Consider the following 24,510-nt stretch of genomic DNA (forward strand, 5'->3'; position numbering starts at 1 on the left):
TTACATTTTGTTTAGCAATACCTCTGGTCCGTTTAAGGTGTTCTTCCTCGAGCCTCTGAGATGTCTTTTCAATCTCTTCAGTTACAGGTTTTCGAATAACTACAGGGAATTTAAGATGCTTCCCATTAATTTGGAACGGGCTACTTTAACACACACATTACTGGGCTGAATTGCATGTCATGGAAATGATTTTTAAACCATGCTGAGTTTTTTATTTTAGAAGTGACTTTCTGCTCCCTGGGCTTTCTGACAATCTACCTCTCTGCATCAGTCCATGCTCCTTCTCTTCCATTGGTGGAGCTCTGGCTCAGAGGCACAGCATCCACTCTGCCTGCAGAAAGTCCTAGCTGTGATCCCCAGCATCTCCAGGTAGGCTGCAGGTTCACATATACCTTCTCCTATGCAAGAGTGCTTCCCCTCACCCATGGGGGACAGTGGCAAAAGGCTAACTTTTAATTGCAGCCCTTCATCCCCCTCACCTTCAATTCAATGTTTTGGAGGCAAGCGGAGTTTAAAGCCTCCCATCCACTTGCACCACTCGTAGGAACCCAGCCTACGAGAGGTTGCTAATGCCTTCTTCTTGCTGCCCTCCTGTATACATGTCATTTCTCTAACTAGCAAATTTTGAGACTTAGAATAGGGAAACTTTTTTTTTTTTTGAGGGGGTGACCTACCTTACCTAAAAGGGCACTCTGGTGTCCCTTTAATGTCTGAAACTAAACTTACCGTATTTTTCGCTCTATAAGACGCACTTTTTTCCCCCTCAAAAGTAAGGGGAAATGTCTGTGCGTCTTATAGAGTGAATGTGTGTGTGTGCCTGACGCCTGGCACGCTGCCGGCCCGCCTGCACCATGTGGCACCACCTGGCCGGCAAGCACTCGGTGCACCCTGCTCCGCCCCCCACTCCGGTGCAGGTGAGAGCCGTGCTGCTCAGGGGGAGCGATGCGGAGGAGGAGGAGCCGCGGGCTTTAACCCACCAGCTGAATGGAGAGACGGACTGCTCACTCCCACTGCCCGGGAACTGCTCACCTCCACCGCCCGGGAAGACCTGCTGCCGCTGTGCCGCCTGGAAGACCACTGCTGGCACGCTGCCGGCCTGGCTGTACCACGTGGCACCACCTGGCCGGCATGTGCTTGGCGTGCCCTGCTCCGCCCCCCTCCTCCAGCACAGATGAGAGCTGTTAATCACAGGTTGGTGTGTGTTTTCAAATGGCAACCCATCTTTTAATGAAGCCCGTGGGGAAGTGATGGGGAATGTGCCTGTGATTATCAGGAAGCTTTCCATGGATCAGTTATCTGTTATTTGATCAGAAACATTTTTTTTAGGGTCAGTGGATATTTGAACAGCATTACCTTCGTGTATGAAGTTTATTCTTCAAAGGTTACTTAGTCTGCTGTGTGTTTGATTTACCATACAATATCTCATTTTTTGTCAGAAGTTTTTTTCTATTATTTACCAGTAGGGCAGCGTGGACATTACTGGCTTTTTTAGGTTTGTTATTGAATTGTCTGCAGCAGCTCTTGTATAACTGCTGTAGATTGTGGATTCCTTCAATAATTCCACTACTGACTAAGAAAGTGATGTCAGTGATTGTGAGCAACAGAGCTTCATAAAGGCTGACTCTAGTGATGATGAGTTCTATGGGTTCAATGAAAACTAGAAGAGTACTCGAACTTTAAAGTCTCTCTTTTGTTAATGACAGTGATGATGGTTCTTAATGCCACTGTTGACTGCTGTTCACTTTACAAGGTTGAAATACAGTATTACTGTATTCTGTTATAGTTTATTAAATAGTTTAGTAAACCATTTGATTCAGAATATTTTTTTCTTGTTTTCCTCCTCTAAAAACTAGGTGCGCCTTATGGTCAGGTGCGTTTTATAGAGCGAAAAATACGGTATTTGTAAACATGCATTCTAAGACAGTGAGTGTAAGAATTTGAAATCAGACACTGTACAACAGAAAATGTTTTGATACTAAGAGTCTAGAGCTAATACCTTTTTGCACAATAACTTCTTTCTTTGCTTCCTTCTTGGCTTTAATCTCTGGTGGTTTTCGCTCAGGCTCTGGCCTTCTTGGAATCTGAACCACTGTAACATGCACAACATTGGTATGAGGGATCATTTGCCAACGCTGATTGGCCACAGAGTACACGTATTACTTCTGGCTGTTTTCTTAGAGTTTTTGTTTACTTGTTTTGTTACTACATGATCTAGTATCACCTTAAGCTTTCTCAACAAGAAGGTTAACTCACAGCTTAACTGAGGCTCCATCAAAATATGTCCATAGCCAGTTTTCTTTTTTTTCCTGCTGGAGTTATATTTCTCTGTCCTTTTGCATATTCTGTTAACCAACTACAAATTGGATCTATAGTATAGCTGCAATACAGTAGATTTGTAACACTTCACAAGGCTTTTATTCCAGTTGGGGTTTTAGTAGCTTACTTTCCTCACTCTGAAAAATGTCATGCAAAAGCTTGCAAAACATGGGACAGGCCCTGGAGGATGATGACATCATGAAAAGCTCCTACTAACTTTTCTGCATTAGAGATCATGAGTGCACAATAAATACCTCGTGTAATGAAGCCCTGAAGCGGAATGGACAGAAATTAGAATAGCTAAACATTCACCCTAAGTCTTTCAATTGACTGATAGCAAGGGACAAAAAAAAAAAAACCTTTGCAGAAAGAGGAACAGCTGTGAAGACCCTCCCCTGAAAGGTCAGTAAGGGTAATATTGTGTTAAAAATGAAATCTACCTTCTTCGTGATAAACTTGTTTTTCCTCATAGGAAATTTCTCTTTCTCCATAATCCCATTCCTCTTCTCCTTCCTCATAACCTTCCATTCTTTCATAATATTCATGCTTCTCTGGATAATATTCTTCCCATTCTTCATATGCTTCTTTGTGAACCTCATAGATTTCTTCCTCTTCCTCATGAACAGCTTCCTCCTTCTTAGCCACAGTGACAACTTTGACTTCTTCAGGCTTCTTGGCAGGGACTTTAATAAAAGCAAGAGTTGCATGAGTGTTTGGACTGTTCAGAACATGTCTTATGCATGTGATTGAAACAGTTTTTGATCTTGTTTCTTAAAGACACAGCAATGTGGATAGCAGATGTTTTTATTATTGCTCACTTGTGGATAGATGAAATAACTGAAAGTATTTGTCAGTGAAAAAATGTGCAATCCCTGTTTTTATTAAGATGTTTTTAAAAAATAAATGGCTAATGTATCTTAGTAGGCATTTTAGTCAACCTGCAACCGGCACACTGCCTCATTTTCAATAAGTCCAGAAAATGAGTGTTGAAAAAAAAATCAAATTAATTTTCTCAGGATAAGCCAGGAAGGAGACCCTCAGATTGACTTTTGCATGAGTAATGAAGGGGAAAAAAAGAATTACATATTCACTCTTTAATGTCTTACTCCTCTGTAGATTTGATCCTGTTAGAATACTTTCCTGCACTGGAGTTAGGCAGAAGGCGACAGTTCTGGCTTCTTTATCACTTCTGCAAGATTTATAGGATCAGCAACTTGATTTATCACCATGCTGTAGCTCTAGAATTTCATTGCACATGGTCTCATTGACAGCAGTGCAATACAATGGATGTTGAGTTACAGGTTTGTAGAACAAGCTTTGTATAGGACATTAACAGTGTTATACGCAAAAGGAAACACATCTTGGAAATGAATCTTGCTAAATATGTGTTGTTCTTTCCAATTCAGCTACAAAAATCCACAGGCCTAAAGTTGAAACTGAATCACTTCTAATATCAAAATGGTAGGGCATCCAGTCATATTTACAAAATGTACACAGGACAGTTCAAACCTAGAAAAACCTTTCTCATGTTATGTTCTGTCATAAGATGTGATATGTCCTAACATCTTTAGGATCAGAGGAACATACTTGAAGTGTAAAAAGCAGTGTGCCATTTTTGCTTTAAAATACATCAATTTTTCTTAAAAATTCAGCACTACAATGCCGGAATAAGTTATCTGTTGATACCTTTAGGAGGTGCAACTTCTTCTGGAGCTTTTGGAACTTCCTTTTTGGAGACCTTCTTCACAATTGTCTTTTTAACCACTTAAAAAGAAAAAAAAAAAAACTCATTCAGCACCTAAAGGAAACTGGCAGGTGAAAGCATACAGAAAGCTTTGTGATAACTGTCTTCTGGATGGCAATGCTAAAATACCTTTTCCCTTTTTCTTTTCTTCTGGCATTGGAAGTAAGATAGGAAGAGCAGGAATACCTTAGAAATATACAGAATATTTTCATTAAAATCCATTAAACTGGCACAGCATTCTAAAATTACTTGCCAATCTTAACAGCAGAACTTTTAATATAAATCTTACTTTCAGCTGGAACTTCAACTGGAACTGAAACTCTAGCATCTGGGATATCTGGAAAAGCACAGACAAGGTAAAGAGTGAGCATCTTGAGCTAGCTGTATTCAATGCACTAGCAGTATGTTCTTATGCAGCCAAAATGACATAACCCAGAAAGTAAGAATAGCAGCTTCAAGATTTACAGAAGTATTTAAAAAAAATCTTTGGAAAAAAAGCCCTCGGGAGGTTTACTTAGGACAGGACAGGCCCAGTGAGCATGCAGTACAGTCTGACAGTACAGTGGCTTGACATGGAATATGCCAAAGGAGGGCATGGCTGGCTGGTACCCTAAACAAGAATGCTTTATGCCGCAGCAGTTTGCCGCAGGTGCCATTTGCCATACAACTGCCCAGAGAGCTTCACCTAGCAGGAAGTATACAAAATAACCAACCACCTATCTCAATAAGTTAATTCCCATGGACAAATGGATTTGAAACAGCTAATGCAGTCTACACGGGGATATGAGGGTTCATGGAAACCTCCCCAAGAGATCATCTCACTTGCACTACATACGGTTTCCTTTGTGTGATCCGGCACACTAACCCTGTGGTTAGTGTTACTCTAGAAAATACTACTGAGCATAATAATGATCATCATTATGGGCGTAATAATAAATATTAGCTTCTCATTTGGGTTTGCCCTTAATATTACAGAAAGCTATAGAAAGGCTTTCAGTTGGCAGGTTTGATGGGGAAACCTTGCAAATTGTTTCCTCCTTTGAAAAACTCCTTCCTAAAGAAAGACTGTAGTTGCATTGTTTAGAACCTGTAAGAACAGACAGTCTATGCATCCCATGGTAGTATTAAGGAAGAGATCCCCAAACCCTCCAGCTGGCTTTCATGCCCCCATCAGTGTGTGTTCAGCTGCCCCTCCACACTATTCACAAAGCCATTTGTGAAGGTCAGGGGAATGTCTGAAATAACATCCACCCAAACCTAAGGCAGTGTTGGTAGAAGGGAATATATTACAGATCTGGAAAAGCTGCAGTCCTTTAGGAACATGCATAGGTATTTTGAATGCAAAAATAAAACATGATCCAAATAGCATCAATTTTTCTTTACCTGGAGGCTTTACTTCTAGTTTAATCTCTGCAAGAGAAGAAATACAATTTACAATGGGAATTATTCTGACTTCCAGTATATATTGTTTCAGTTTTCCCATCTTCTCCCATTTTAAAAGCAATGGTAGCATTTATTTACCTTTAGTAGTCAGGTAAAGTTCAGCAGTGCTTCTTGCTTCACCCCTTGGCTCAAGGCGTGCAATTACAGAATATACCCCTGAGAAATCAAAATGTAATTTAATGTTCTGTCATTTCTGGCAGTTGCATAAAAATTGAACAAGAAAGAGAGGAAAATTCTACATAATTACCTTCATCATCTGCTGTAACATTATGGATAGTCATATAATGGCAACGGCCCTCTGTTCTAAAGCTGTACTTTTGACTCTCTCTGAGTTCAGTTTTCTCTTTATACCATGTGACGACTGCATCATCAAAAGATACCTCACACTCAAAGGTTGCAGACTGGTATTCGCTCACCACTATATTCTGAATGGTCTTGGTAAACTGAATCGGTTCAGCTAGTTTTGAAACAAATAATAAAACATAGCAATTATTCCTTTCTGCCATCCATTTGTGTTTCACTTATAAAAAGTTTTGTGTACATGCATGACTTTGCTCTCCCAAATACATGCACAAAAGGAAGTCACATTAAAAAAAAATCAAAGAAAAAAGCATTTAGCATTCCATAAGAGCAAACTGGTATATACTGAGCCGACTGACGCATCAGGTAGTTGGTACAGTGCTTTGTTGTCTCAAAACTAAGAAAAGCCATGGGGACAAGCTGATAAAGAGAAATGTCTTGATCATAGTGAAATAATTACTATTAGCATAAAAAGAATGCAAAATGAAAGAAGGGAATAAAAATACCTCTCAGCATGGAGAAGTTTCAGTTATAAGAATGTTGAAAGAACAAGAAGAGAAAATGGCAGGCAACCAAGTATGATAAGAACTAATTGACATCTCAGGAAATGAGATGCATAGCAGTTCATAGCCGTTCAAAGCATAGTTCTTCCTTTGTTTTTTTGCCTTATTTTCCAAGGCTTTACCCAAAGCTGCTTGTTATTTTGCATCTTTTTACAAACCTTCAATTGTTAGGTCAGCTGATGTTTCTAGATGGTCAAAGCGGCAGGTGTAGCGTCCCTGATCTTCTGTTCTTACATCCTTAATAATGAGCCTGTGCACCTTCTCTGAGACTTCAGTTGAATATCTGCCTCCTATTTTAAGGGGCTTTCCATCTCTGAACCATTGGGATTTTGCATTCGGAATAGAGAACTGACAAACCAAAGAGCATGTAAAGCCTTCCTTGAGTGCAGTATCTCGCAGGTGTCGCTCAATTGCAGGTTCTATTAGCAGGTTAAAGAAGGGCACATTTTATAAAACACCGAGGAAAGGCTGTACCAAACTATAAGCTGGCTTAAAATTAAAGCTCTGCACTTACCAATCACAGTAAGTTTAGCACTGGCAATATGAGGTCCGCATACCACCCTGTAGTTTCCCTGATCTCCAAGCTGGCAATTCCTGATTCTAAGGATGTGTCGATCGCCTTCAATTCTTATTTCATACTTCTTGTTAGAGTCCAGTTTTACAGTGCCTTTGTACCAGGACAGTTTGATTTCTGGATAGTTTATCTTAATTTCACATTCAAAGACAGCATCCTCATCTGTTATTACAGTCTGATCTTCAATGTCTCTGATCAGAGTAACGGGCTGAAAAACATTTTTTCATATCTTTGAATCTCTGTTTAAGCGCATGGACTGTCCTAGTTAATAATGATTTCAATAGATAATATTCATTTTAGGAATATTGACATTAACTACCTCTGTTTGTGTAAGTCTTTGCTGAATAAATGATACAAGCTCATCAAACTCTTGTTCTTCCCGTCTAGATCTCTCTGACACTTCAATCTCCTGTTAAAACAAAGGAAAAATAAAACATTCATATATTTATCTGTTTTGCTAAAACACTGTAATAGCCTCAGACAGTTATATGCACTTAATGCAGATCTTACTTGGCTTACATGCAAAACAGCTCAGTTATAACATTTCTGAATTCTCAAAATTAAGGTAATGGGTGGGCCAGTAAAAGGAGTCAGAATTAGAAAACTATTTCTTGTTGTCCCTATTCTTAATATATGCATTTCAAATGAGGAGCTATGATTTATATCCTTTGAAGAAATAACTTTTAGCAGAGTTTTCCTAGCAGTACAAAAAGGTTCCAGAACTGCAAGATCTGATATAGGCCAGAAAATATAAATGGAACATTCAGTTCAGTTTTCTTTTTGCATGGTGCCGAGGAGGTAAAAATCTGCCTCCAGGACTGAGGGAGGAATGGGATGAGGTTCTCTGTTTTCTAAAGGGGGGTTGCTTACCTGAAATAAGGTGACAAAGAGAAGGTCCTTCCCCCCTCCCCCCATGTGCAGTTGCAGGCTGTAGACCACAAAGACTTGCCACGGTTGTTGTATGAATAGCCACAACAAGGCTTTTCTCAACATAGTGAGAAAAGATCCCCTTTCAGCCACTTCATCTTCTAAATCAGGTAAGCAGCCCTTTCTTGAAGACTTTAGGAAATTCACTTCCCCATCAAACAAACAAAACGACTTCCCTACATTCCTAGGGGATGACCGACCCTCAGGAATATGGGGAGGGAATTTTTGCCCTCTCTTGAGGTCAGAGGGATTACCATTAATTATTGACAAGAAAGCCACAGGAGATCATGCTCAGTAAGTAAGCCCAAAGTAGAATACACACACACACACACACACACACAAACATTAATGCACAGTCATTGTGCATCTGAAATACTGCGCACATTTGAAATATACTTCTATCGCAATGCATTCAAAACTCTACTTTGTAGGTAATGTAGATATGGTTATTTACCAGTCTATGGGTTTCTTCTTCTTGGCCTTGTTTTAGTAACTCAAAGGCTTGGAGAAGACCTCGGAAATCTGTAATTCCATACATACGAGCATATTTCTCATATTCTTTAGGATCTACATTTTTGAGAAGTTCCATGATATCAATGGCCTTTTCTTCCTCCTCTTCCTTCTTTTTAGTTGGAGTTCTACAAAATAGCCAAGTTATTTGATTACCAAATAGGTACCAACAGTGTGCTAGCAATGGTGCCAGTGTACTAATGTTGTCATCTGTGTGCAAGATTCTGTGTATTCCCATCTTGATAACACAGGCATGTTAAAGGACCCTTACAGCATATCTACTCAGAAGTAAGTCCTACAGGGCTGAATCCAGACTGGCCATTCTGCAAATAGATGTGCTCCTTCTGTTCATGGAAGGCACAGGGATGTGACAGTGGCTCTCTGCTGGAGGTAGCGGTACCGGGGGGCGGGGGCGGGTGAGGCCATCTTGTTGATACCTCCTTTCCCCTTATGGCCTCTGCATAGCCTCTTGGACTGCTCTAGTGGGTCTCATGGCCCCCCGGAGCAGCTTCTCAGGAGGCACAGAGAGCTGTGGGGGAAATAGGAACAGAAAACATGGCCTCTGCACCCGCTTTCTCCAGTGCCAACAGAAGTCCACTTAGCACTTCTCTGGATCCAATCTACTGAGTTAAATGGGGCAGATTCCTCAGTAGGAAGGCATAGGATTGAAAAAGGAAGGGTTAAGCAGGAAGCTATAGTCATATGCACAGGAATAAGTGCCATTTATCTCAGTCCAATGTGATGAGACAACTTCTAAATGTGCACATGTGTGAGCTTTTTACACCAATTTCATCTCTCTATGTGAACCATTCCAAGACGTCAGTGATGGGACAGTATACAAAATTTTAAAATAAACAAATAAATTAGGTATTTTCCATGGACACCAATACATTCTATTCTGACAAGTATAATGATTCTCTGTCCGTTAAAGGAGAACATTTTGATAATGCCCCTTGCTAATTGTATTTTAAAATCACATGTTCAAAGGATTCATATTGGGTTTCTCCTAGACAGTGAAATATTTCATATATCCCAAGTTTATCTATAAAGTGCTGATTCTTATTGTCAGCCTTGGAGAGAATATTTATTTATTTATATCCTGCCTTTTTTCCTTCCAAGGAACTCCAGGCAGCTTACATCATTCTCTTCTTCCTCTCAATCTTATCCTTACAACAAGAACCCCGTGAGATAGGCTGGGCTGACTATTCGTGCCTGGCCCATTGAGCTCCATGACTGAGCGGGGACTAGAACCAAGACCGTTTGTTTCCTAGTCCCGCATTCTTACCAGTACACCACACTGGCTCTCTAGAATAAGGTTGTGCTTTCAAATGAATCAAAACTACATTCTGAAATGCTACATTTCATTTATCCAATGAAATGCTACAGTCTCACACAAGTAGATGCTCACTCATGCAGTGCTCCACTTCCCTTTGCCTGCCTGCAACAACACAGTGAGAAGAGCGATTCACTCTGACGTGTGTGTCCACTTTGCCGGTGGAAGGACGCTGTTACATACAACTCATACCACCTGGTTCATAGAACATGACAACGTAACATGGAGGACTAGCCCCAGTGGGTTGCTGTTTGATCCAAACTGAGGCTGCCTCCTGCAAGGTAGCTTTTTTTATATTCGTATTTTCAGTTTAGATACTTATGCTTAAAATAAGCTGCTGATTCAAACTGCATTCCAGTACTTACTTCTTTAGTTTTGCTCTAAGGTCTCCTTCAATTACTTCTTGTTTCTTCCTTTCCTCAACCTGTAGGTTGGCACTGCTTTCAATTTCACCGTGAATGTTGGAAGCCACGCATCGGTACTGGCCAGAATCAGTTTTTGTTGCATCTTTGATTTCCAACTTGGCTTCATCCCCTCTTTGCTGAATAGTAATACGACCTCCTTGGTTGAGCTGCCTCCATTTTCCTTTCATCCATTTCACATTGGGAATTGGATCTCCACCAACTTTAGCAATAAATGTTGCTACGCTCTCTGATGCGGGGAGAGAAAAGCAGTAAAGAAAATATATGTCATAGATTGCAGGAAAACAGTAGCCAACTTATCAAATGTAACACATATGAAACGTGATGTGTTTGCTTTGAAGCTAGGCTTACTTTCAATAATGGTGATACTTTGAGGCTCTGAAACGAAGTAAAGATTTTCATCGGCTGGGGCTTTCTTAGCTGCTGGTGCAGCTACTGCTTTTTCTGGAAAGCAATGTGAAGAAACGAAGTTGAAGAGCAGGAAATAAATGTGCTCAAATGAGGTAACCATCAGTCATATATCAAAGACATATGCCACATATGTTTTAAAATATGAATTGCAGAAACCCAAGAGAATCCATTTAAAGGTGTTGACTAAATATACTAAATAAATACATAACAACACTGACTAAAACTGTTGCAAATATCGCCAAGCTTATGTATTGGATTTGTTTTAAATTATTTCACTGTACATGGCAATAAAAAGGGTGCACTACTATTGATGAAGTAATGAGGCAAATGCTTGGAGGTGGGGTGTCCTCAGGCCACAGCACCATGCCATGATGCATGTAGATATTTAGTCATAGAATGGTATGTCGCAACTGCCTGTTTGACCCAGTTGCTCACTGGGTCAAGGATCCATAGGAGAATCTGTCCTCTGAATCCATGGCCATGAGGTGCACTTGCCTTTAGGAGAGCCTAAGCTAGTGGTGGAGCAACAGGAGTTTGCCCTCCTATGTTAATTCTCTTGCAAACTCTTCATGAAAAGGTAGCATGTGGAGTGATGAAGACCCTTGGACATCGCTTTATAATAAACATACTAGTTTGCATGAAATAACTTGGGCAGAGCACATAGTCATAGGTTAGGAGAAGGGAAAGGAAAAAGCACATTTCACTACCAAAGAACTGAGTCATTGCCACCAGACTCCTGGAAAACCTACTTTATTTGATATTCGTAAGTTATGAATGAAGCCACCTCTGGTTACCATAACTGGGAGGTGCTGAATGCTGCCATTTTGAGTTCCTATTTACATTAGATCAATATTCAGTTTCACTTTACCTTTAACTGTCACTTTTGATTTGCAAGAATCGCTTCCAGCCACATTTGAAGCTTTGCACACATACTCGCCAGAATCTGTTTTAGTGACTGCCTGGATTTCCAAAAGGGCAATTCCATTAGCAAAGCTCAAACTGCATTTATCAGATGATCTTAGTTCTCTTCCAGCTTTTAGCCACTGGATTCTAATTGGCTGTGATCCCCGGACATGGCAACTAAGTTGCAAGATGCTACCTTCATCTGTTGTCACTGGTTTAAGAAGTTGATCAAATACTGGCGGCTTTTTGGGTTCTGAATGTCATCCCAAGATAAAATTAAGAAAATAAGAGAAGAAAAATAGTTAAGTAACAAGTTGTTTTCAGCAACAAGATAGAGATCCAGGTAAGAAAAAGCAATGTATGCTGATGAAAGCATTCCATTTTCTGCAGGTCAGTGTTTATACAGAAAAAAACCGCTTACATACAAAAGAGGAGAACCCCCGTAGTCTGTCAGAAAAGAGGTATAAAAATCTGTATGCTTTTAAACTAGTATATACAGCTATTCTTTTGCTTGTGTGCATACCTATGTACATGCACCAAGAGACAGCTTTTGAAAGTTTGAAAGTATCAACTGTGCAATACCTCATTTCAGTCATTATGCAAGATAGCTACACATTTAAAGCATTATTTCATAAAACAAAGTCTGTTTCAAACATTAGAATATATATGACATGGATAGGAATTCTGTGTAAGAAAAAGCATACACTTTACATATTCATTGTCTCATCGAGCATACACAAGCACTGGAAAGCATGCAACACATTTTAACATTGGAAGCCACCCTCAGTCAATTGACTTGCAGAACATATTTTCAAATATTTTGCATTAATGGCCAACATTATTCTGCATATATTTAAAAGAATGAAAGGAATACATTCCAACAAAATAAAAATAAGCATTGTGCAAGATCAATAAAGGATTTTAAAAACAGTTGAAATCCACCCCCTACCCTGCACTGCTGCATCCTGCCTGAAGCTACATGCAGTAAGAAAAGCATCTGGGAGATGCCTTTTTGCAGTGCTAATCAGTGTTCTGGCATCTTCAGACATGCAGAGAATTATTTCACTAAAGATGTTAGTTAACAACTGAACATTTAAATAACGGAAATGTCTAATCACAAACAGTTTAGGTAGAATTTTCCATTATATATTATCAGAACTGCAAATTGATGCCTGCTAGATATAAATAGGGTACGACTGAATTTCCTTATCAAAATCCATTGCCATTTTTATCTAATGGCAATTAGGCATAGTGGAAAACAGAACTTATGAAGAAAAGTTAGCACTATGAAGAGGTCAACAAGGAAATGAACTAACCTTTAATAACCACAGAAGAAGTACACAGGACACTGCCAGCTTCATTGGACACTTTGCAGGTATATAGACCTGCATCAGCTTGTCCTGCATTTTTAATGAGCAGAAGGATTACGTTGTTTTGGAATGACAGTTCACAATTATGGCTTTCGTAAATCTCCTGGTTATTCTTGTACCAGGCAACAGTCAGAGGCTGAGAACCAGAAACACGGCCCTCAATTTTAAATGAATTCCCTTCTGTTTCTTCTACAGTTTCCGACAGCTTTTTGGTGAAAGTAGGTGGATTCAATCGTTCTGTCAACAAGGAAGACAATTCTCAACATCTAAAAAGGAACTTTAAAATGCAATACCAAGAATGATGTTTTAAACAAATGTGTTGAAATGATACTTCGGCTTTCATTTAGGCAATGGGTAGGGGGTAGCATAACTCTTTACCTATTTTGAGGATACTTTGGGTCATAGGAGTGGCTTTATAGCAAGTTTATAAGGGACAAACAAGATCCCCTTTGCACAAGCAAGATTCTGCTCAGTTCTTTAAATAGAAGCCAATGTGAAGTTCTTTTGATATCATGGAATCCAGTTCTCATTCTATAAATGAAACATCCAGTACCTTTAATATTAAGTTGAGCTGTGCAAGACTCCCTTCCAACTTCATTGCTAGCATGACATGAATATTTTCCAGAGTCTCCTTTGTCAACTCTCAGAATGGTTAAATGGGCTATATTTTCTATATAACTGATCTGGTAGTTCCCTCCAGTTCGTAATTCTCGGTTATCCTTTGACCAAGTAACCTTAATAGGACGTGTTCCGGAAATGTGGCATTCAAAGTCAGCACCATCACCAACAACTGCATCAACAGGTGTAATTGGGATGTCAAAGAATGGAGGAGTCTTCCCTTCTACAGTTTGGAAGAAATAGAAGTCATGAGTAACTTCATATACCCTAATGCATAATAATTATATTGTCAAAAAAGCAACAAAATAAAGGATAAGGTCTAACTCAAAGTACATTTGTGTAATTGATATAGGATTGGATATAAGTGGAGATGTGACACAAAAGACAAACAATTTTATCAGAGAAAGGGGGGTGGGGGAGAGGGAGAGAGATTATGGCTGACAAACCTGTAAGGATGAGTCTGGCACTAGAAGAAGCTGTTCCAATAGCATTGGAGGCTGTGCAAGTATATTGTCCAGAAAGACTCATGTCAGTTTGTAAGATCTGTAGAGTCGCAACATTATTTAAATATGAGGTTTGCACATTATAGCCATCCCTGATCTGAGCACCATCTTTATACCAAGTTACTTCAATAGGTTCAGAACCAGTAATGCCACAATCAAATGTAATTGGTAATCCAACAGTTTCATGAATATCTCTTAATTTTCGTGAAAAGGAAGGAGGAAGTTTACGCTCTGCAAGGAAACAAATATTGTACAAGGAAGGGTTATTAATACAATCATTTTGTTGTTGTTGAATGCATCCCCCACATAAGACTCTCCAAAGAGATTTAAAAAATGAGGTTTAAAAAAATAAGAATTTAAGACCAATTGTGCTGAATTAGGCCAAAGGCCTATCTAGGCCAGTGTTCTATTTGCCGGTATGGATGACCCCAGACCAGCTAAAGTGTACCACTGGAATCATTGGAATTTAAGTTAGACACTAGCAGCTTGTCTGAAGTACAGCTGAATTGAGGGTAATGTCTTTTCCAACTATACATAGTAGATGATGAAGAATGGGGGATTTATTTTTAAAATTTAATTAACATCTTATCATTCACTATTAGTAAGAGCAGAAAGAATGATGGATTCCTACAGGTGGGACTAGAGAAATTCTACCCAGTTGTATGGCATATATGGAAAAGTATCTCAGTTTGCTTGATTTGAGGCCGTAAAAATTCTGTGTTGATTGTTAACCACATGGACATTTCCCAAGTAAGAGTGGCTTTCTTTTTCTGAAACATGATGCATTTTCACAAGTAATCTTGGAAGCTTTCCAAAGCATATTGTAATAGTCACCTTGAACAGAGAGTAGCGCTGAAGAAACAGCTTCTCCAACACTGTTTTCTGCTTTGCAGATATACTCCCCACTATCATTGCTATCCACTTGGTTGAATACTAGAGTTGCAACTTGATTTTTAAAGTGCATCTTCGAGGTAGCAGTTGCTCTTAGTTTTGTGTCACCTTTGTACCATGATACAATGATTTCTTGTGTTCCAGCAATTTGGCACTGTAGGGATGCAGAATCACCAACGGTAACCTGGACAGGTTCCAGTTCTCTGACAAAATAAGGTGGTTCTAAAGAATAAACACACAGACTTAGTTACAGGGCCAGTCAGAGCACCATACGCACTTCAGAAAAGTTTTTGTTTTTGTTTAAATCACTTTTCAAGTCGATATTACAAACCTAATATTGAGACTGTAGCCTGAGAATTGTCTTGTCCCGAGTCATTTTCTATATGGCAAGAATATAGTCCAGCATCATCTATTTTGCTACTAAAGACCTCCAGTATGGCAGATGTTTCTGTAGTGGTAATACTATGTTTTTCTGAATGAGATATATTGATGCCATTTTTCTTCCAAGATACTGCAATTGGAGGAGTACCAGTGTATGTGCATTCCATGATTAATGATTTTCCTTTTTCAACACTGAAGTCATTCAGTTTCTTCACAAATTTGGCTGGTTCTGTTAAAATTATATAAACAAATATGTAAGATTTTGTGGTAGTATTCCAATTTAACCATAAGAAGCTGCAGCACAGAAAAATTACAAACCTTTTATGAAGAGATGAGTTGTGCAAGAGATTTTGCCAGCTTCATTACTAACAATGCAAGTATAGTCTCCACTTTGGACCGGGTGAACATCAAACAGTTCTAGTTCTGCTACTGATTCTTCCAGAGAGATGTTACATCTGTGTCCTGGGACTAGTTCAACACTACCCCTAAACCATTTTATATCATATGGAGGGGTTCCTTTAATGATACTTGTGAATGTTATATTTGACCCAGATAAAACTTGCAACGGTTCAGGTTTCTTCACAAAAGATGGGGGCTCTAGACAGACATAAAGAGATACATTTAATATCATTGTGATGAAAAAGCAGACAGCTAGTTTTACAGCAGAAACAAAGAGTATAAAGAATGTAGATTCAAAACAATAATTGTATCCTGTTCCTATTTTCTTCATTAGTTTCAGCATTTACCTCTAACTATGAAATATGCTTCACATTCATCTGATCCAGCTACGTTCGCTGCTATGCAAGTATAATTTCCAATATCTGACTCTTGCAGATCATTCACTCTCAGACAACAAGTGTTATCAGTAAGGGTTGCTTGATACTTTTCTCCGCTAGTGAGCTCATATCCGTCACGGAACCAAGAAACAGAGATAGGAGGTGACCCAATTACTTTGCACTCAAGTACACCAGTTGAACCCAAGAGACCATGGGTGTCCTTCAGTGTTTTTGTGAATGAAGGTGGTATAATGAGATCTGTGGATCACAAAGCAAAGATAAAACCATTACAGCATGCCATCACCGGTAAGTTTTTTAATTAATAGGCTTTGAATGCTTTTGTATTACATTCTAGCAGATCAAATTTGAAGTCGGAAATGTAAACAAGAATATGTTCTGTTTTCATTTTAGGAAGTCATGTGCATCCCATTCAAATTCTGTGTCATTACAGTTGAAGCAGTGATACTGCATTCATTCATTCATTCATTCATTCATTCATTCATGTGCAGCACTGCCTGATAGCTGAAGCTCTCTGGGCAGTGTACAACAGTTAAACTCAAACGCAAGCTTATAAGTGTAGATCCATTTATAGGACTGACCCATTATCATTCATCAGTGAGTAAATTTTCTAAATTATTTAAAATGATATGGCACATGAATTCCTAATATCATACCAACCAGTATGGCTGAGGACAGTTCCAAACACATCCTATATGTAGATGCAGAATTTAAGGCTGCAAGTTAGCAAACTAACCTGAAACCTGTACTGAGGCTGTGCAGCTGCTTTGACCAACACTGTTTTTCACCTCAAATGTATATTCGCCACTATCTTGTAATCCTGCATTCAGAATCTTAAGCCCAGACACTTTGTTGAAGAAAGTGATTTTGTATTTGTGGTCAGAAGAGAGCTCATGTCCATCCTTGAACCACCGAGCAGTCAGCTCTGGAGTTCCAGTTACTGTACACTCCAAGGTGCAAGAATCTCCAGCCGTGACTGCCATTGGTCCTGGTTTTTCTACAATGGTTGCGGGCTCTGGAAAGAGATGCAAATCATAATCACATTTGTAAATCAGATTGTGGAATATGTGAAGATACTTTTTATGCAGATACTTCTTGTTGTAAGATACCAACCTAGGACAGACAAGGTTGCAAAACACTCCTGACTTCCAGCATCATTTTTAATCTGACAGGTATATTTTCCAGAGTTGGTTGGCTCTGCATTTACAACCTGAAGAACGGCTACTTTATCTGAATATGACATCCAGAGATTGTCACTTTCTCTGATGATTTCACCTTTATCTTTCAGCCAAACAACAGAGATTGGCTCAGAACCTTCTACTGTAGCTTGTAGTTCAGCTGGCTCCCCAACCACTGCAGTGATATCATGAAGTTTCTTCACAAACCTTGGAGGTGCTGAAGGAAAATATGTGAATGGTGAACAGGAGAGTAAAGATGAAAAATGTAAGAAAGCTGGGGAAAAGATTATCATGAGAAGATTTTTACAAACCTTTCAGCATCACAGAGCAAACACAAGCATCACTTCCCACATCATTGACTGCCTTGCAGTGATATTCACCAACGTCTGCAGCATCAACGTTGAGAATGTGAATACTAGTGAGGTAATTCTCAGACAAGATTTTGTACTTCTTGCTAGTTCTGATTTCCCTCTTGTCTTTATACCATGAAATTTGGAAGGGAGGAGTGCCTTGAAGTTCACATTCAAGATGAACATCAAAACCTTTCAGAGCTTCTACTGGTCGGGGTTTCTTGCGGAAAACAGGAGGAGCTATAAAAGAGGGGAAGTGTGAGTTCTGTTAAATGTGAAGGATCAACATTAGAAAGAGTATGATATTTAAGAACGTAAAATTGCAGCAAGATGGGGAAGCATAAATATTTGAAGGATATTGGCCTAATATTGACCTTTCATGGGCACTAGCATTGACTTATGTACAGAAAGAAACTATCCTTAGCAACCTTCCACATCAGGAAGAATGATGAAAACAAAGGAAGAGCAGGTTCTGACCTTTCACTTTCAGTGAAGTGCTGCTGTTGGCACTACCCGCTGTATTTTGGGCTTCACAGGTGTAGTCTCCACTGTCTTCAACACTCAGGTTGTGCATTTCAAGGACAGCCACAGAATCAACGAAGGACATGCTATATTTGTTACTAGGATGGATCTGAGTTTCACCCTTGTACCACACAATGTTAATTTCTGGAGAACCACCTATCTTGCATTCATATCTAGTTGAATCGTGTTCTTTCACAACTCTAGAGGAGTCTAACTTCTTGGTAAACCTTGGTGGCTCTAATGAAAAAAAGAAAGGAAAATGCTTATAGAAATGTTTCAGTAAGATTGGCTACATTAGATTTCAGGGATCTGAATCATCTGTGTTAGAAATGTACTAGCAAAGTGATTATCGTCAATCCCAGAGGACTAGTTTACTCTTCACAAGTCAAGCTGTGGAACATCCAAGAACCATTGAAACTATATCTGCCTCAAAAGTACTTTGGTCTAACACTATGAACATGCATTCCACTAGCCATTTCTGTAATTCATACCACTATGACAAAAAACGGAAAAAGGGAAAGAAAGCAAGCTCCCTTACACAGAATACTTGAATCACTGGTTACATTAAGGTGGCAATCTATAGCTCCTGAAAGGGTGACCCGTGGACAATACAGAATATCAAATCTTTCCCTGCAAGACTGGAGACAAAGAGCCCTACCTCAGATCTCTCCTCCCAGCATCTGAGAAAAGTTCTGCACCCCTCACATTCCTGATATGGGGCCTCTGGTGTTGGGAGAGGTGAAAAGGGGGTGAATCAGGAGCATGGCATGGGCAAATCTGGGATGGTCTTGGATACATGGGACCTGAAGTTGTCCCAGGTCTTGAACATGCCAGACATGGGGCTGGGAAGCAATGTGAAAGAGCAGTGGTTCTCTTTCATTTCCTCACTGCCAGAAGGAGCCCAGCTGGACTGTGGATACGCCTGGCATTTTAACCTCAGCATATGCTGATTTGGGAAATAGATTGCCCTCCATAATTCATGATATGGAGAAGTAATAGACAAATACAACCTTGAAAATAAAAACTCAGGGGCTCCTAATCCATTCCCTAATCTACTTGCCCGAGTCTCCTCCTTCCCATATTCCACATTCCATGCTCCCTCCCCCACAATGTTTTTCCTACACTTGCCAGAAAACAGGGAAGAAACTGGTAAGGAAAGTTTTCATTATTGCCCACAGCCCCAGCAAAAAAGGTTCCTTTTCATCTGTACTTCCTCCCTTCTTCCTTTAGATTTCAGGAATACAGCCAGGAACAGCAGCCATCATTGGTGCTGTACCCGCAGGGTAGCACCAATGACAGGCAGACTTTTTCTCCATTCTAGGCTTAGAGCTACAAGAACTTATGCCTGGGAGAGCAAAAAATAATGTGATACAAAACCTGTTACAGAAAGTGACTAAGAAAGTCCAAGAATTTGCCGGTACAAAGGGGGCTGAAAACAGGACAGAGAGAGGGAATATGTTCTCCCTTCTCCTTATACTGGGGCTCATAGCACCTCCTTCCAGCTTAACCCAGTATTCTAAATTTAGGCTTGTCAGCTCTCTCTCTCACAGCAGTTTGATATTTTTATAGATGCATACTAGAAAACATTCAGGAATGATGCTTTCCCAGATTTGCATTAGCATTCTGGGAATAATTTCATGTACTGAACGGCTGCCTCACAAACAATGCTAAGAATATAATGGCTCTTCCAGGGATATTAGACTCTCTCCCTGTACTTTTCTGCAATCATCTCTTAAAGTTATAGAAATGCCAAGTGTCTTTCTTACCATGAACCTACCACAGCTGAACAACATTTCCATAGAATGGAAAATCCCCCAACATTATGCTTAAGTAAAATCATGATTCTATGCTCAAGTATTGCATATTAAAAGGGGAATTTACATTCAGCCTGTCTATGGGCAAAATTATTTGCATATGTTGCTAATTTTAGACAGTCTTGTAAACGATAAATACAAGTCCAGGGTGGTATTTCATTTCATTTCATTTCACGCACGCCTGCACTCACACACACACACAAACTTCAAGGCAAAACATCAGTAAGAGTTTTTAAAAATAATCTGTTATTCTAAATCAAGAATGCCATCCACCTTTGCCTGCTTTGAAGACTAGAATAGTCTTCTTCAAAACATCTTCAAAAGTTGTTTGCATTATACATGGGCAGAAGAACTTTTCCTACATTACCTTTGAATCCCAGCTGAGCAGTACAAGAATCCTTTCCAGCACTGTTGCTTGCATAACATGTGTAGAACCCAGCATCACCTTTGCCTACTTTAAGAACAGTCAGGGTGGCTGTATTTTCTACCAGCGTGATCTTGTAATTGCCACCAGGGCGAATCTCTCGGATATCTTTTGCCCAGCTGACTTTCATCGGCATTGATCCTGTGACGTGACACTTGAAAGAACCACTTTCCCCAAGAGCCACATCAAGAGACATGGGCTTTACATCGAAGAATGGGGGCTTCAGGTGTTCTATAAAAGGAGGAAAAAGAGATAACAGAACTCATGTTGCTGTCTTCCCTTCAAAATGTTCATATGCTGCCAGACCTCTGTGATATCATTCATCTTGTTATCTCCGTTAACACAGAATCAGTTTTGGAATTAGTAGTCTACAAACCTGTGAGCTGGAGCTTGGCACTAGAAGAAGCTTTTCCAAGGGCATTGTGAGCTGAGCACATGTATTGTCCGCAGTGAGACATGTCAGTTTGCAAGATCTGAAGAGTTGCTATGTTGTTTAAGAATGTTGTTTGAATGTTATCGTTATCTTTTAACAACACACGATCCTTATACCAAGACACTTGAATTGGTTCAGAGCCAACGATACGGCAGTCAAAAGCAACTGGAGAGCCAACTGTCTCCTGAACATCTTTCAGCTTTCTTGTAAATGAAGGAGGAAGTTTACGGTCTGCAAAAATAAATTGCATTTGAAACACGTAACAATTTAGTCTATGAGACTGAAAAGAACATTTTGGCCCTGATGCACTAGGGATACTGCAACCACATCTGAGAACCACAAAAGGGATCCACTGGCACCTGCTTTTTCCCCATCCTTACACATACGCACATGCATGGGCACAGACAGAAATAGGACATTAAAGACAATAAGGCATCTGTGCATGTTTCCAGATTCACCCCTCCTTTTCTGATTGATGTACCCTCAGAACAACTAATTTCCCAAGCATGGAGAGAAAGGGAATGTCGCTCAGAACATTATGGAAAGCATTCAGAGACCTTGCAATCTTCCTAACATTCATGTTGCTTGTGTGCATGCCAGGTTGGAGAGGTAAAAAAGTTCTCTTACAAGGAGATGTTTCTTTTAATATATTACATATAGTGCTTAAATGATCAGAATTGATTCTTGACAAAGCAGCCATCACCTTTGATAGACAGCACGGCTGTTGAAGTAGCAAACCCAACGCTGTTTTCTGCTTTGCAGACATATTCACCAATATCGGCATTCTCCACCTGGTTGAAAGCAAGTGAAGCCACATTGTTCTTGAAGTGCATTTTATAAGCCTGTGTAGATCTTAGTTTGGTATCTCCTTTGTACCATGACACTTTGATTTCGGGTGTTCCAGCTACTTGGCATTGTAAACATACTGGCTCTCCAATCGTCACCTCCACATGCTCCAAGTGTTCAACAAAATGAGGTGGTTCTGAAGCAGAAATGATCACAGTTAATACCTGGTCAATCTAATCATGGCACATGATGGCAATGAATGGAAGAACAGCAAAGCAATTTTAGAGAGTAACACACCTAAGATTGATACCAGGGCATGACATACATCTTCCCCAGCATCATTTGCCACTTCACACACATATTCCCCTTCATCTTCTTGGGTACAGTTAAGAATTTCCAGTATGCCTGATTTTTCTGTTGTTGTTATGCTACATCTTGCAGACTGTGTGAGTTTTACACCATTCTTCTTCCATGTAACTGTTAGTGCAGGAGTTCCGCTGAACGTGCTTTCTAGTATAATGGATTTGCCATGCTCTACACTGAAATCACTGAGTTTCTTCACAAATACAGCTGGCTCTAAATTAAAGGCATACGGAAAAAAAAGTCAGACCAAAAACTGGACCATATATGCACATGTGTGCACACATACACCATGTGTGCATAATATCATATGCGGGTAGCATTTTGACAAACCTTTCACAAAAAGATGTGTGGTACAAGAGGCACTGCCAGCATCGTTAGTAGCAAGGCAGGTGTAATCTCCAGTCTGCAGTGGTCCTACTTCAAACAATTCCAGCTCTGCAGTTGAATCTGTCAAGGTGATGTTGCACGTTCTCCCAGGCACAAGTTCGCGACTTCCCTTGAACCAGTTCACTTTGAATGGAGGAGTTCCCCTTATCAGACTCCTGAATGTGATACTCATTCCAGGTAAAACCTCCAATGGATCAGGTGTCTTTGCAAAAGAGGGAGGTTCTGGATTTGCACACACAAAGAGAGATTTAGAATGTCAGCAGACATGCTAGGTAGTTGAAATTATTAAATAAGATGCCCAGAGAGCAAGAGGAACAGAGAGTACGAACGACAATTTCTGTACAGTGGCTTGACTAGCCTTTACTAACCTTGCACTGTTAAAAAGGCACTGCATTCATCAGAGCCAGCTACATTTGCGGCAGCACAGGTGTAGGGCCCTGTATCAGACGAGTCCAGAGCATTCACTTTCAAAGCACACACATTGTCTGAAAAGGCGATTTCATATTTGTCCCCACTGAAAATCTCATTTCCTCCATAAAACCAAGTCACTGAAATAGGTGGTGAACCAGCAAGTTTGCACTCCAGAACGGCAGAAGAGCCCAGCACACCAAACGTTTCTTTTAATCTTCTTGTAAAAGAAGGAGGTACAAGGTGATCTGTGCAGAGAAAGGTTAAAAAGCCAAGTTTTAAGAGGACACTGATACAGTCATGGGAAAGAAGAGGGTAATGAAGAAAAAAGATTCCCAAGCCAACCTGAAACATCCACCGAGGAGGTACAGCTGCTTTTCCCCACTTCGTTTTGCACTTCGAATGTGTACAGTCCCCTATCCTCCATGCCTGCGGAAAGAACCTTAAGCGTCGCTACTTTGTTGGAAAAGGTAATCTGATGCTTGCGGCTGTTGGTGAGTTCTCTTCCGTCCTTAAACCACTTGGTAATTAGCTCTGGGGTCCCACCCACAGTGCACTCCAAAGTAAAAGCATTGCCAGCCGTAACTATCATTGGCTCAGGCTTCTCTAAAATCACAGCCGGTTCTGAAATGAGGGGAAACAAAAATCCACAAAAATTGAGTTGCAAAACCAAGATCAAGAAGAGATTGCTGATAGTGCTGCCATTGCAAAGGCAATCAAAGCTGGACTCTTTAAAGGAGGGGTGGGGGTAGAAAGCCAGTACCAACCTAGGACTTGCAAATATCCTGCACATTCTCTCATTCCTGCATCATTTTTAATCTGGCAGATGTACTTCCCAGTGTTGGCGGCTTCGGCACTGGCAATCTGAAGGGTTGCAATATTATCCGAAAAGGAAATCTGGAGGTTTTCACTTTCCCGTATTATTTCACCCTTGTCCTTGAGCCACAGAACAGATATTGGCTGGGAGCCTTCCACTACAGCCCGCAATGCCGTGGGTTCTTTGGCATATGTGAAGGTGTCACTCAGCTTCTTAACAAACCGAGGTGGTTCTAATAGAGAAGAGAATTACTTAAGTAAAAATAGAATAACATAAAAGGGAAAGGAAACTGTAAGCAAACTGGAAATAAAATGACCAAAGAATGAGGCATTTGTACCAATACTAACCTTTGAACTTTACAGTACATGAGCAAGTGTCACTTCCGACCTCATTGCTGACTTTGCACAGGTATTCTCCAGTGTCTCCAGCTTCAATGTTAAGAACGTGGACACTGGCACTGAAGTCCTTAGTGGTGATTTTGAACTTCCTACTGCTTCTGACTTGCTTCCTATCCTTGAACCAAACCACTTCAAATGGTGGTGTGCCTGCAATTTCGCACTGGAGTATGACATCAGAGCCCTTAAGGGTGTCTACGGGGCTAGGTTTCTTGCTAAAAACAGGAGGCTCTATAAAAAAAAAGAATATGAGAACATATAACTGGCCTCTTGGGTCAGGTTTCTTGCTAACAGGGCAAGACATTTAGAACCAGAAGCCAAAAAGTATGCTTGTAAATCCCTATTTAGGTACCTGAAAAAGTGTCCAGTTTTAAAAAGTGCTGTGTACACAGCAGTTCATTTTGAGGTCATTTCTATATCTAAGGCTATAAATTCTTGCTTTGATATTTTGATATCCTCCCACAAATTCTTTCTGCATGTGGTACTGATTTTTCCAAATTAATTCAGTGAACAAGGATGGATGTGTGCCTACACATAACCTTTAATATGTGTCATGATTTTCGCCACACCCACAGTCAGATCTGATGCTCCCTGGCACATCCTCTGAATCTTCAGTGGCCAAGGGTATAT

The 24,510-nt window shown here is 40.1% G+C and overlaps 1 protein-coding gene across 50 annotated transcripts in view; it reads right to left on the bottom strand.

Annotated features, from left to right (window-relative positions):
* The window catches only part of TTN (titin), a 283,766-nt gene that overhangs the window by 158,197 nt on the left and 101,059 nt on the right, over positions 1–24,510 (bottom strand). For 48 of the 50 annotated variants that reach the window (XM_044426908.1, XM_044426892.1, XM_044426914.1 and 45 more), the window contains 36 exons: positions 23,833–24,111; positions 23,436–23,717; positions 23,014–23,292; positions 22,629–22,916; positions 22,204–22,482; positions 21,808–22,086; positions 21,428–21,706; positions 20,668–20,955; positions 20,235–20,522; positions 18,009–18,290; positions 17,493–17,771; positions 17,117–17,398; positions 16,740–17,018; positions 15,956–16,243; positions 15,528–15,806; positions 15,160–15,438; positions 14,772–15,050; positions 13,881–14,168; positions 13,370–13,657; positions 12,763–13,053; positions 11,412–11,699; positions 10,484–10,576; positions 10,076–10,361; positions 8,322–8,505; positions 7,260–7,349; positions 6,881–7,148; positions 6,525–6,785; positions 5,751–5,960; positions 5,582–5,659; positions 5,444–5,470; positions 4,350–4,397; positions 4,190–4,246; positions 4,003–4,080; positions 2,757–2,999; positions 1,997–2,089; positions 22–99 (listed from right to left, as the gene is read on the bottom strand). In XM_044426908.1, coding sequence (XP_044282843.1) covers positions 22–99; positions 1,997–2,089; positions 2,757–2,999; positions 4,003–4,080; positions 4,190–4,246; positions 4,350–4,397; positions 5,444–5,470; positions 5,582–5,659; positions 5,751–5,960; positions 6,525–6,785; positions 6,881–7,148; positions 7,260–7,349; positions 8,322–8,505; positions 10,076–10,361; positions 10,484–10,576; positions 11,412–11,699; positions 12,763–13,053; positions 13,370–13,657; positions 13,881–14,168; positions 14,772–15,050; positions 15,160–15,438; positions 15,528–15,806; positions 15,956–16,243; positions 16,740–17,018; positions 17,117–17,398; positions 17,493–17,771; positions 18,009–18,290; positions 20,235–20,522; positions 20,668–20,955; positions 21,428–21,706; positions 21,808–22,086; positions 22,204–22,482; positions 22,629–22,916; positions 23,014–23,292; positions 23,436–23,717; positions 23,833–24,111 — 8,037 coding nt within the window. The remainder of the gene's footprint in view (positions 1–21; positions 100–1,996; positions 2,090–2,756; positions 3,000–4,002; positions 4,081–4,189; positions 4,247–4,349; positions 4,398–5,443; positions 5,471–5,581; positions 5,660–5,750; positions 5,961–6,524; positions 6,786–6,880; positions 7,149–7,259; positions 7,350–8,321; positions 8,506–10,075; positions 10,362–10,483; positions 10,577–11,411; positions 11,700–12,762; positions 13,054–13,369; positions 13,658–13,880; positions 14,169–14,771; positions 15,051–15,159; positions 15,439–15,527; positions 15,807–15,955; positions 16,244–16,739; positions 17,019–17,116; positions 17,399–17,492; positions 17,772–18,008; positions 18,291–20,234; positions 20,523–20,667; positions 20,956–21,427; positions 21,707–21,807; positions 22,087–22,203; positions 22,483–22,628; positions 22,917–23,013; positions 23,293–23,435; positions 23,718–23,832; positions 24,112–24,510) is intronic. The other 2 variants (XM_044426907.1, XM_044426904.1) reach the window with 2 other exon arrangements.

The sequence above is a fragment of the Varanus komodoensis genome, unplaced genomic scaffold (genome assembly GCF_004798865.1).
Source record: "Varanus komodoensis strain SLA01 unplaced genomic scaffold, ASM479886v1 scaffold18_1, whole genome shotgun sequence".
NCBI lineage: Eukaryota > Metazoa > Chordata > Lepidosauria > Squamata > Varanidae > Varanus > Varanus komodoensis.